Raw genomic sequence first — 14,172 nt, 5'->3', positions numbered from 1 at the left:
GGCAGCAATTTTATATACATTTGATGTCGAAATGTTTATCCAAACAACCTCAATCGTACTCCGTTGGATTATAAAGAGGACACCTGCAAGATATGAACTTTGCAGAGTGCCCGGTTCTTTCTCTGATCGTGGAAAACTAAACACATTCTAATTTGCACACACAAACACTTATTTCTGTCATTATTAGAGAGACGTTATGACACAGTCAAAAACATGTTGGCATTGTGTTTCAACTGAAAACCTGTTCTTGTTCTTCACACTGAGTTTCTTTTCTGTCTGGGTACATGATATAAAACAAGTAGACATGGTTTCAGAATTCCCAACATTGCACCTGTGGTGTGCATGTGTATGAGTGTGTCCTTTTTAACATAGAAACAGTCACATTACAAGTAAATACAATGTAAATATTAATAGAGGCTTTGATGTGTAAATCTAAAAGCACTGAGAGACAGGGGTTTTAGCAGGGCTTTTTTCCTTTTCTTTTCGCTTTATGAAGCACACTCAACCTTTCAGGGCAATAGCAAACAGGGGCTACCCTCAGGACACAGGCCAGCCAGTCAGCCTCCTCGCTCAGGCAGTAACAAGCCCTCCAGTATGCTAAGGAGGAACAGCTGCTCTGCGTAGCCCACTGACAGGTGGCAGCTGTCTGTGGGCTCGCTTCTCTGTCCTCATTAGGACACAAGTGCTCTTTTGGGTCGTTTGGGTCACAGCTGCTGATAATCTCACGTTGCCATGTGCTTCTGCATTCTATCATATGTGTCATGACTCACAGTGAGTCACAGGGTACAGACTGTGATCTCACTCCCCGTAGTGACTTTGCCAACGGCTTATTATTTAAATGCACTGGTGTATTCTGCATTATGAAGGGAGGAGGTATACTTTTGGGTGTAATTCTCCCATTGTGATGAAATGGACACCTAGTGTCCTAGGCTGTAGGTGTCCCGTGTGTCCTGCTGTAGGGGACGGTTTTGTACATTTTGAAAAAGACAAAGCTGGCTTGAAAATAAATATCATGTGAGATAAATATTTCCTCAGCTAAAAACTTTCAGTAAGTTCTCATGTGTTGTATAAATGAGTGTTAAGCCCATGTATGAGTGTGTTTAAGAACTGACACACAAATGTAAACATCTGTCCCAGTCCAGCAAGGAACCTCCTGTTGGAGTGGGGACAGATGGAGAGTGTGTGGCTCACACATTAGACAGTGCTGTCCGTTATCTTCCGAAAATAACGTTCATTCTATGGCCTTATATGTGCAGGGACTCCAGACTGCTTCTGGGGGAGGCATCATGTATCACACAATGCAGACTGCTGTCTCATTGTTGCTGTGTCTCAGCAGGCTGGTTCACTGTCCTGGGGAGGAGGAGGGCTCTTTCACTCCATCAGCTCACCATGCACCTCATTCAGATTAACCATGAGTGCCTACTCTACCTCTTCACCTTCTTGGACAAGGACAGTCGCAAGAGTGTATCCCTCACATGCCGCCGGCTCCGAGAGGTGTTCCTAGATCCTCACCTGTGGTCGCTGCTCCACTTTAACTCTCCATGCCAGCTTAAGAGGGACAACTTTGTGCTGGGGCCCTCGCTGCACTACCTGTCTGTGTGTTGGCACTCCAGCAGGGTCAAAGTGTGCAACATTGAGGACTGGATGAAGAGCACATTTCAGAAGGACATCTGTAGCAAACATGAAAGTCTGGTTAGCGCATTGTTGGAGCAAGTCTGCCTGACGTGAGTGTTTAAGTACTTTTGGAGTGTTTACATTTTGCATTTAGTCATTTGGCAGACGCTCTTATCCAGAGCGACTTACAGTAAGTACAGGGACATTCCCCCGAGGCAAAATAGGGTGAAGTGCCTTGCCCAAGGACACAACGTCATTTGACATGGCCGGAAATCGAACTGGCAACCTTTAGATTACCAGCCCAATTCCCTAACCGCTCAGCCACCTGACTCCCTGTTTAACTGTTAACTATGATTATTTTAACTTCACATGATATCCTATGTTACCTTTGTTTATGATAATATTCTCTGACTGGTGATATAGATGTAGCGGGGTTTGCTCGTTTAAGATTAGCAATACTTAATTTATAATAAAGTATGTAGTTCTTGGGGGCACCACCTCTTATTTGTTAAAGGTACAGAGGAAACCTTATTGAATAATAGCCTTCGTAATAATCAGTCTAATCTTAAGTAGTGAATTCTATGAAAGTAGAGCAGATCAGATAACGTGAGGGATAACGCGAGTATTATAAACAATGATTTATTTAAGGAAATGTAATTATAATGAACAAATACCAGAGAAGTTATAGGTTAGTTGAGAGGGAGTCGAGTTGAATTGTATACAGTAGGTCCTAAACTATGATGAGGGTTGGTACAAGATGGTAGGTTGAGAGTGCGTGGGGAGGGGGAAGGGAGAGAGAGAGAGATAGGCTTCTGGAGAACAATGGGAGAGTATGTTAACTAATCCAAACGAAAGTTAGGTTAAATCATTTGCAAACTAAAATCAAACGTAACAAATTAAATCACAATATGCCAATGTTGACAAGTAAGAAATGTAGCAATATCGCAGTTACTGTTGTCAGTTTGAAGAAGAAGAGTCAAAGTTCCGTTTGTCGTTGTCAGACGGTTAGAGCAAAGGAATCTTTCGTTAAAGTTCCTGGTGGTCCAGTGAGTGTGAAGGTTGAGAGGAATAGGTTAGAGAGTGACGCGTTCACCTCAGTTTAATCCTACGAACAAACGGGGGTGATTGTACGTTTGGGGGTTTTATACTCCAAAGAACAGGGGGGGTCCCCGTGAAGGTGACCTCTTTCATTGGTCAGTTACTTCCCACCTGGGCGTCGTCCTGAGATCTGCCTAGGTGGGAAGTGGCTGTGGCTTTTGAGTTCCGTTATTTCAACTGTCCATGGAATGCTTAAACTTCAGAATATAACAATACAACATTCATAAATGTTTTTTTTGTATGGTACAATCATTTTGATATCAAGATTGGCTGACTTAACTATACCTGAAGGGAAGTTATAATCAAACCTCAATTAAACAACGTTCTTAGTAAATGAGAAAAACACACATTATAACACATCAACTACTGTCATTGAAATAGTGTCCATGAGCCATGTAGTCCTTAAGAATATGTTCGTAAATCCAGAAAAGTTAGTTCTTCCTTAAAATCCTTTGTCTCCATACTGTAAGACCATTTTGGTCTACCTTCTGACCCCATGCTGGGCCAGAAGCTTTGAAGCTCCTGCTCTGGGAGATAAGGGCAAGGGGGGAAATCCCCTTGCTCCTTGTCGGGGGTAGGGGAAAGGTGTGATGGAACGTGGTTTGTCGGTGAATATGCTACATAGAGTATTGAGCATTGTGCAAGATGTGAACACATTCTTGAATATTTTTGTTGGATACACTACTGCAAAGTAATTGAACAGTGTAGTATTTGTAGTAAGACAAGGTCATTTCAGTGTGCTGGATGCAGCTTTCGACTTCAGCTCAGCTCGTGACTCACAGGGGTTGTCTGTCACTCAAACTACAGCACACAGAAACTGCCTGCTCCCTCATAATAGACCTCTCTCACAACTTCTGTATTTTTGACCGGAAATACGCAATCGTCGTGGTAATCTTCTTCCTCTCCGTAGACTATAATGCTTTAGTAAGGTATTCTATATCCTCTATACTATACATACATTATGTCTAAGTGGATGACGCTAATGATTGTCATTCTAGTTAACAGTTCAGAAACAGTTAGCTTGATCGCTCTCACTTACCTTGATACTTACGGACAAATTCCTTGTGGAAAAATGTGTACCCTTTATTGATTGTTTTCTTATTGGTGAGGGAGTTTTCCTCCACGAGTCTTGTAACGTCGGCAAATGTAATATTTGGCAAATCCATTAGCAAAGTTGTGTAGACTCTCTGATACATTTTTTCCTGTGTTGACGCTTGACAGGAAGTCTGCTTCCACAACAATTACGTATCTCCGGATATTGTGTGAAAGGTTTATACCACTCTGCTTTAGAAAGTCAAATATGTTTACCTTTGAGTCAAAAGAGATTATTGACTTGGCTTGCCAATGTTTGCTAAATGAATGTCTATGTAAACAAAACCTACAGTTTGATCAATATGAAGAGCAGGGCTGTCAACTTTTCAAAAAATCTTGGAGTGAGATTTGGTGGGGCCAACCAAACCTTTGCAGAGTAATTTTTTTTTGGGGGGGGCTACGAATAAGCAAACGTTATTTAAAGTTTAAGAGCATAAATACTCAAGCATATACTCAATAAATATAGGCCTACTGAATAAATACTCAAACCTACATACCTGAAGAGGGGGGAAATGAGCCTGGTATGGCTTGTTAAAGGTGACATGACATGAAAACTTCACTTTAGGAGGTTATTTAACATTAATATGAGTTCCCATAGCCTGCCTTTGGTCCCCCAGTGGCTAGAATTTTCGATCGGTGTAAACCAAGCCCTGGGTGTTCTTCTCCGCCTTTCAGAAAATGAAAGCTCAATTGCTCTGTTTGAATATCTCCTCTTTGTGACGTCACAAGGAGGAAGGTTACCTCCCCTCTCTCTGATTTGCCCGCCCAGAGAATCTGGCCTGCCCATGATAAACTGAGCTACGACCGTGCAAGTGTTTTTATCCTCGAGAGACATCATGGCTTGCAAACGAACAAAGCATTACATTTGCTCAGTTTGGATGTACAAAGGAAAACAAAAATCTTTTTACAGTTCCTTCATCCGAGCCTCTGAAGACCCAGTATCTTAATTTAATTTTCTCTGGAAATGCGCCTACACAACTTATGTTGTAGGCGCATTTGTTTTGTATGTCTGCGCCAAACACTTCAGCCACGACTGTTTCCTCAACTTGAGCTAATACAAAACTGGCCTTGCTGAAATTAAATTCTGGATCAGTACTAACTCTCCTTCGTCCAGCTACTAACCTCGGACAAGTAAGTTAACTAACGCCTCCTGTTTCCAAAATCCATCACAACTGCTTGAGAAAGCTGTTCTACTATGATAATTGGTGATGAAAATAAATTATGTTCAATAAGATGTACTTGTGTTTATTAACTGTTTGTTAGATTAGTTAGCTTGGCTGATAGAGCTGTGCTGACGGGCTTGCCTCGGTTGCACTCAAACATCGGTTTGACGACGACTCTTCCCCTGCGCTACATCAGTGCTTGGCCCGGCACCTTCCGCATTAGCTAAGGGATGCTTTGCGTTTAGGTGGTATTTGAGACTGGAAGAACTCCTACAGTAAACTAATTCTGCATAGCACAAGGTGCAAACAACCCTAGACTTGTCAAGGAATCCATTGGGAAGCTTCTTAAAAATACATTTTCCCTGAAGCAAGCCAGGCGGCTTCATAGCTGCATCCATGTTAGCACGTCACGTTTGATGTGATAATTTCATACACAAGGCATACACACAGGTTCGAAGACTCGTTCTCCCCCCTACAGTGCAATTCGGCTAGGTATACATCCGCGCTAAAATATCAAGGTGAAAGTCATCATAGCTTGCGTAGTATAGACCCAGCTCCCAACCCAACTTTGAGAATAGATTAACGGCAATATTTTTTTTATCGCCCGATAAGAGTCTCGCGATAACGCAGCGCGTTAACGCCGATAACGGCCCACCACTAGTGAATACACATGCTGTAACGTGAGTGTTGTACACTTCTTTGTTATTTGGATAACCGTTCTGCTGTTGGTGTTATGGCGCGTGCGATATCCGCCTTTCCCCTCATTGAAATGACTGAGTGTGTACCTCTGCAAACCAGGGTTATCAGATGACAATGGGAAAATTCGAGGCATCTTACAGCAACGGGGCTACAGCCATTGCGATACATCCATTGTAAACCTAACGCTGCGTTCACACTGCAGCGTTTTTTAACGCTCTGCATCGCTTGCCTTCCCACAGTACACCACGCTCGGGGGCGTGTTAGACAAGTTAATACAGAGTTGTAGTTCTCTAAGGTCACTGTTGTAGTCATGGCCAAGCGTGCAGATTTGGGTACATGTACTCACAATATCGATCAAAATACCACTTTTACACAAAATTTATGTAAGTGTAAGATTTTACTAGTGCAAGATTACAGTAGAATACATGTTACGCCACCGGTCACTCAACCAGTCGTTTGTAGGCTGGGCTAGCGAGCTAGCAGTGGCACAGAACAGTCACTCACACACACTAGGAACAATGACGACATCGGCAACCATGCACCATGCATTATTAGTTTAATGTATTTTTTAAATTCAGGCTCGTCACATTAGTAACTTTGTTCTGAACAGAACTGGGTGTGCAGACACATACGAAAAGTTTCTCCTCAATTTTGAAATTGTCAAACCTAGAAATGTTTACCATGACGAACAGTTGCTACGTTACATGAAACAAGAAACCAATCCGATTGGCCAACGCTAGCGTTTTCACGCTCCTCATTTACATAAAGTTGAGAAAATCCAACTTGCAACGCTCCGCTCCACTCGCCTTCCCACAATGCCCTACGCGAGCGTCAACGCCTGGTTTCATTTCGAATGAATTGGAAGCCGATGCCCCGCGCCGCCCGCTGCAGTGTGAACGCAGCGTTAGCGCATGGTGCCGCCCCTCCGCTCCTCATTAGCATTTAAAGCTACAGACACCAAAACAGCGCGTTCTGAGGAAAGCTCCTTGTGGGACTGCTAGTAGTGGCTGTAATTCTGAACCAAGGTTGAATTTTGGGAGACTTCTGATACAGTATTAGGGGACCACTAAGGCCTATATAAAAGCATCCAAAAACAGCATGTCATGTCTCCTTTAAGTAGCATCACAAATGTGAGAACATAAAAAATCCACAGACATAACCCCCCTCTTGAACCCCTTCAGGTCTGAAAGCATATAACTAGTCGATCACGAGTGGCTCAACAGGTAGATCTATATAAACTCATCTTGCAGGCATTTGACCGACCGGCTTGACACTTCAGCGTGAGAAATCGGGGGGGTGGCGTGTGAAACCAATCAAATGCGTGTGTCTCATGGCCAATGCGTGAGAGTTGGCAGCCCTGGAAGAGCTTTTTAAAGGAGTCATTGATTGCAAAACCGATTTTACCTTGTCATAGTTGAATAACGACAGTTCGGTGGGTAAAATGGACATACAGTGAACCTCAAAATCAAATTGACACCTCTTTCCTATCCAAATCTCACAACTTGAAACTGCAGCTGTAAAACGATCGGTTTTGAAAAAGCTGAATATGTGACGTCACAAAAGTAGTATCACCTTTGTCACGCCCCAACATTTACATACAAACCAGCCCTCTGGTGTTCTGGCCCAGGATCTCAGACACTAGTTTAGCTGCGCGCTGCTCTGTGTACTTCCATGGGAATTACAAAGGAGAAAGTTTGGAAGTTTTTAAAGGATATTGAAAATGGACCATCGTCAATGCAGTGTTCCAGGCTGTACAGGGAATGCTGACACTTTTCAGAGTCTTCCTAAGGAACCAAACACTCGACATGCTGTGATGTTTGTCTATGAGAAGATCCCTGTGCAGTTTGACCCTCAATTACACATTTGCTCGAACCATTTCACCGAGGACAGTTTTGAAAACCTGGAACAATGTAAGGCAGGATTTGCTATGAAGCTGTTGCTGAAAAAAGGTGCTGCTCCGACCTTATGTTCATCACAACCGCAAGCTGTAGTATGATTTTGTCGGTAACAGTTATTAGCAATGCTAACGTATCCTGTATCTAGCACCTGCCTTTCTCCAGTTCTTTCAAATAGATAATCTAGACAGGCGTTAGCAATACGCTAGACTGCTATTCGTTTTTTGGCAATTTTTTCAGAAGCTTCCCTTCTAATGCCGACTACAGCTAGTCTAGCTAGAGTCATTTGCCAAGTAAGGTATGTTGATGTGTTTAGAAACGTATTTAGCATTCTACCTATGCTAGATACAGGAGACATTAGCATTGCAAATAGGCGACTGTTAGCGACAAAATCATACTTAAGGCCGATTTATACTTCTCCATTTTTATGGAGACAGACACAGGGAACGCCCTCTCCGACGAAGAACTCCCTCGCAGAGCCCCTCGCAGAGCTCTACGTGCACCTCCTGATTTTCCTGACTATTAGTGATGTGTCGTTTGTGAACGATTCGTTCATTTTGAACGAATCCTTACAAGGACTCGGGAGTAACGAGTCCTCTCAAAGAGTGATTCGTTCATTTTCTCGTGGCCGCGCATTGGGACTGTTGCATAGGCTCGTCCAAGTAAACAGAAATGATTCGTTCATTTCCCGACTCGGTCTTCGGGTACGAGTCTTTGGATCATTTTTCACATGACCTGCATAGGCTCTGTAGTGGCAGCTAGAGGAAACGAACGATTCATTCATTTCCCGACTCGGTCTTTCTACGAGTCTTTGGATCATTTTTCACGTGACCTGCATAGGCTCTGTAGTGGCAGCTAGAGGAAACGAACGATTCGTTCATTTCCCGACTTGGTCTTTCTACGAGTCTTTGGATCATTTTTCACGTGACCTGCATAGGCTCTGTACTGGTAGCTGGAGGAAACGAACGATTCGTTCATTTCCCGTTGTCTTTCTACGAGTCTTTGGATCATTTTTCACGTGACCCGCATTGTATTTTTTAGTAGAGGAAACAGTTTCCTCATTCCCTTTCGCGTGGCCGCTGTTTTAGTAAGACGTGAATGATATTCGCTCAAGTCATCATACTGACTGGTTTTGTTATTTTCACTTTACATTTACACTTACAGTTTAGTGCTGTGTAATTGTTTGCCGTGATAATTAAATGCTAGTGTGATAATAAATGACCAAATCATACAAACTGTCATGATACATTATTTTAATGTAATGCAGGAATTTCTTTTAAAATAGTATCTGCTGGTGCACATGTCATGCACTAACTTACATGAGAATATGATACATGTTTGCATGTATCATATTCCCCCCGTTGAAATGAACGAATGACTCGAAAAAAGATTCGTTCATTTTACTGAACGAGATTCAAAGAACCGAATCAGTAAAATGATCCGAACTTCCCATCACTACTGACTATCCGTCCGTCCGTCATATTACGAATACCCCTTGGCTGTGATTGGTCCGTATTAAGAACCGCTTGCGTCAGGGGCAGGGTTGCCGTGACCAACAAGACGGAACAGAATCCTTTGACCGCCATTGCTGGAAGTTTACAATTCCTATTTCAGCTAAACAGTACATGTAAATCAGCATCTGAATTAAAATGTGCAGTGGGCAGTGTAGTTGCTGAAAATGTGCTTATTTTATTGATGAAACGGCGTACTCCGCCGTAACGGAGTCGGAGAAGTATAATTCGGCCTTTAGGAAGACTCTGAAAAGTGTCAGCATTCCCTGTACAGCCTGGAACACTGCATTTACCACTGTAGTCCATTTTCAATATGCTAGAAAAATGTTCTTCTTTGTAATTCTGTGGAAGTACACAGAGCAGCGTGCAGAAAATTTTGGGGCGTGACAAAGGTACAGATCAGAGCCAAAAAAGGTGGGTTTTTTCAAAACCGACTGTTTTACAGCTACATTTTTTTATTGTGAGATTTACATAGGAAAGAGCTGTCAATGGACTTTGAGGTTCACTGTATGTCCATTTTACCCATTTTACCTTTTCGGACCTCTCCACTGTTTGTCTTTTTATTCAATACATTTCACATTAAATAGAGTACTTGCGGTGTGTCCGGTATGCTTTTGGGTTCTCCGTTGAAACGGGGACACAGATTCTGTCATCAGTTAACAAAGAAGTAACCGTTTGGCCAAATAACACTGTGTTGTAGAGTGACAATTGGTCATACAAAGTTTTGTGTTGTACATCAAAATTCACTATTTTTCAACTTTCAACTTTATTATCCAAAAAGCAACACAGCAGGCCACCACCATGAATGATTTTATATTTGAAACATGTTCTTCTATCTATAATTGTATTTGGTCTCGAACACGCAGACAGGACAACAGCTTCTTTCCAAGGGCCATCAGGCTTTTGAATGGACATTGATATGGACATTGACTCACTTCATACTAGTCACTTTATACACTGTCACTTTCAGCTACTGGTCACTTTACACTGTCACTTCCAGCTACTGGTTGCACAATCAGTATTGTTGCACTATTGTCTACTTCACTGTCTACTTCACTTCACTGTCTTCTAACCCTAACCCTAGTACTTCACTTAGGTTAGAATAGGTTAATAGGTTAGTATCGGCAGGGGCGGTCTTTCCAACAGGCGGTGTAGGCGGTCGCCTAGGGCTTTTTTTTGCGCCCCCTTCTATATCTCCAACCAGGGCCGGGGTGGATAATCGGGAGAGTTCCCGGTGGGCCGCTTCACTTTTGGGCCGATCGAGGATTTTTTTGTTGTTGACATTTGTCACGTTGCTTACATTAGATAGACCTACAGTATAGCTCTAACTGCATTTAGGATCTAACAAGCTATAATCTTAGGATAAACTTTATCTAAAGCTAGCTATATGAAATACTACCAATAACAATTGATGTGTGGTGGTAAAATAAAATGCAGGATTTTCATCAATTTACCTGCTAACTTGTTTCGGAGACACTGAAAATGAATGGGGTTGAACGGTGGAAAATAGAATGTTTGGAACTATAGCTCGCATGTGACAGGCTTTACTTCCGCATTTCTCGATAACAATGGGAGTCTATAGAAGTGTCGCAACTCTCTTTTTCTATGGCTCTGGGTTAAACAAATCCCCCTCCAAAAAAAGCAACAGAGGAGGGGTGAGAGAACTGTGGAGGAGAAAAAGGGACTGATGTGGCAAAAGGCTCTCCCAGTCTGCTTCAAACTGAAGATTTATATAGGCAGGTGGAAAATATTTGCATCTGAGTCTTCCTGCCTGAACCAACCTAAGATCCATTTTAAGAAGGAACATCTATTAAACACAGAATATTTTTGGTTTTATGGTTTATTTTCATGTACTTTTTGTAATAATATATTAACACCAATCAAATCCTGATGATAAGGAACATTTGGAAGCACATTTGATGATGTAACAAGTTCTGTTAACTGGTCTTACATTAGTATCGGTATTTCATGTTGCACTGCCCAGATATGGAGCCATGCATGATGGATTTTCATGCATCCTATGGAGTGGGCTCAAAACAAAGAAAAGTGAATTAAATTATTTAAACACTGGATACCTTCATTAATCAGTTTGTTTGTGTGTATTTGAGAACAAGAGAGAGTAAGACAGACATAGAGTGAGCAAAAGAGACCAAGCATAAGGGACTGTTGTGTAAAATAAAATCTGTTCAAAGGATGAGGAGGTGCTTCAGTAGAAGGTTACATTATGATGTAACAAATCTTAATCCCCTGCCATATTTCTAACAACTTCTCATTTACATTGACATGACAAACCCTTTCCTCCTCTGTGTCAAACATCAACAGACCTGATGTTCATAGCTTCCAATTGTTGTAAAGCTCCTACATCCCCTTATTATCTATGTCCATCTGGAACCCCCATGAAAGGCCTCTACTGGCCTCATGCAACAATATAAAATGAGGCACGTGTTTACACTGTGCCACTCCATGTAGTTTATTGGGACAGTACCCATAACACTCAAAGGCAACTGGAATGCGTTGGCCTCACGTGGTTAAGTGGGAAGATTATGTAAGTCTTTATGTAATCCGCATCAGTGAACGACATCCCTTAGCTGCTGTTATCAACTGTGCGATGGTCTTCCTGCACTGTGCTGCTGGCTATCCAGCAGGTTGCAGCACCCCCGTTACACTGGGAAACACCATGAACACAAAAATACTAACCAGGCTAGACAGAAGTTGTCAAACTGCAATGTAGTGGTATTTCCTCTCCGCAGTATGAAATAATTAAATTAAATGTGGTTTTAAATTTGTGTAACCAAAAACCTGTCCTTGTACTATTATTTGACAAAAAATATTGATATTAATTCCTTCACTCATACGTACAGTTTATGTTCAGTGGAACACGATCAAAAGGAGGAGATTGTTTGGTTCCTTTGTACCTATCCTGTCCACAAATCTATTGTTAGCAGGGTCAGATTCCTCCATCTCACTGATACCCGCTCATCCACATGGTACCATCTGATATAATTGCCTCTTCTCAAAGATGTTAAAAGAAGACTAATCTTATAAGTCACACACACCAACAACTGTGCTTACATTACACAAGTCCTTCTTCAAACAAACTAATCCCGGACAGTTTTTCAGAAGAGTTGACTCAACAAATTTAAAGTACAGCTCATATGACTTTAGGTATTATAACTATGGTTGACAGCCAAGACTAATACAGTGTACTGTACCAACATGTTACAATCCTTTCACCAGTATGATCCCTGTTGAACCTGACTGATGTCTGTCTGCTTGTCCAGGTGTCCAAACCTTCTTTCCCTGACCTTGTCTGGCTGTGGACACATCACAGACCAAGATGTGGTGGCTTTGCTGCATAGCTGCAGGAGGCTGAAAAGCCTCAATCTGGAGAACTGTGTCCAGGTTACCGACTGTGTGCTGCAGGCTGTGGTAGCTCATGGGGCCAGCCTGGTGGACGTGAGGGTGGACTTCTGTCGCAACGTGACTCAGACAGGCCTGCAGGTGATCAGGGAGAGGAGGCCGTCCATAAAACTCAGCGCAGAGAGGAGTGCAGGCATGATCCCGGACAGCAAGCCTGATGAGCGGCTACAGCTCAGAAGGGCTCTGCAGAAAGTCTTGAAGTTCTCCTGATATGCCCTTTGATGATTTAATTTGATGGTGTTTTTATAGAAAGTACTTGCATTTGTTCTTATTATTTACATTACATTTTACATTTACATCAAAATATTTTTCATGTATTTAAATTGTTTTATACCGACTATGTTTTCAATGGCAAGCTATAATGATATATTGTTCCCTTTGAATCGTTCAGTGAAACCTTGTGTGTTATATAATGACAAAGTATGGAATTCCATTGTAGAGCATTCTGTAGACTATAGACTTCTATTTCGTGGAATAAATGATAAAGCAGAATTGTATAAAAAAAATCAATATAGTTTTGCTATTGTTCTGAGAAAAGATTCTATCCTACATTTACAAAAAATATTTTATTATAGACAGACATATAAAGTATATCTATACATACACAGGCTACATATATGGTTTAAATCTGACAACCATTTATTTTATCTGATCAATAATACTGTCTATCGTAACGAAAGTGTTTTGTCCGTCTTCATAAACGGAGTGACTAAGTTCAGTTGAGTTCTGGATTTTAAGAAGTATTATCAATCTGCAGATTGGGAGAGAAAACCAAACCTCTGACAATAAATGACAACACCAGGCTTAGGTCTCAATCATGTCTCTCCCCGCTCTGAAGGCCAGAGGACCATCTTTTATTGGGTACAAGAATGTAAACATAGATAGTGACAGTCAGGCAGTTATGACGTTACAACAGTCTCAGAGAAAGAGATTCACAGCTGCCTGCCCATGACCACTCTCTGGGCAGAGATATCATAGGTGTAGCTCTCCTTGTAGTCATGACAAGAGATGTTTACCCAGTACTTTTTTCTGACCCCGAACATCTATTAACCCTGACACATAGACACATTCTACTCTTATTAATAGCAAGCTCACATGAGAACATACTAACTAGTATCCAATGACTAGTTCAATTGATTAGTGAAAGTTCTATTGATTACTGAATAAAGTAAGCACACAGTTTCAGTTTCTTCCACAGTAGCTTGATCCAGCTCGACCATCAGAAGGACCATCAGTTTATCACGAGGTCAGGAACTTATTGTTGCTGTCAGCAGAGAATATGGTTCTCTAAGGGTGAGCTGGCCATCAGCCAGAATTGTGATTTGAAGCGCATTATGTAAGGGTGCAAAGCACATGAAATTAGGCTGGGTATTGTCTGTCTCAAAGTCCATGTCACCATTAAATGTTTATTTTTACATTAGTCCATTCGTGCAGTAGTGGCGCCCTATGACCAATGTGTCTGTCTATAGGCAGGGCCAATGGAGTAGACAGAATATACCAGACTTAGTCATGTGAAAACATTTGAAAACGCCATGAAATATTTAGTTATTTTTAAGAAATATGGACATATCAATGTTTGATCTTCTTTCAAGCTATTTCTATAGATAAATGTGATGTAATTGAACCAAAAACAATTTCATTTTAACCAAGGTATAATTTATTTAACAGCACATTTACAAA

The 14,172-nt window shown here is 41.6% G+C and overlaps 1 protein-coding gene across 1 annotated transcript; it reads left to right on the top strand.

The window, feature by feature from the left end:
- The first annotated feature begins 1,286 nt into the window (after positions 1-1,286).
- Positions 1,287-12,746, top strand: fbxl22 (F-box and leucine-rich repeat protein 22). Its single transcript, XM_067234479.1, is given in 3 exon segments — positions 1,287-1,354; positions 1,356-1,724; positions 12,354-12,746. Coding segments are annotated over 3 exon segments (786 nt in total). The 3' UTR covers positions 12,703-12,746.
- Positions 12,747-14,172: the final 1,426 nt, after the last annotated feature.

Source organism: Osmerus mordax, chromosome 4 (genome assembly GCF_038355195.1).
Source record: "Osmerus mordax isolate fOsmMor3 chromosome 4, fOsmMor3.pri, whole genome shotgun sequence".
Classification (NCBI taxonomy): domain Eukaryota; kingdom Metazoa; phylum Chordata; class Actinopteri; order Osmeriformes; family Osmeridae; genus Osmerus; species Osmerus mordax.
The sequence above is the reverse complement of the archived record's forward strand: the minus strand, read 5'-3'. Positions and strand labels throughout refer to the sequence as shown.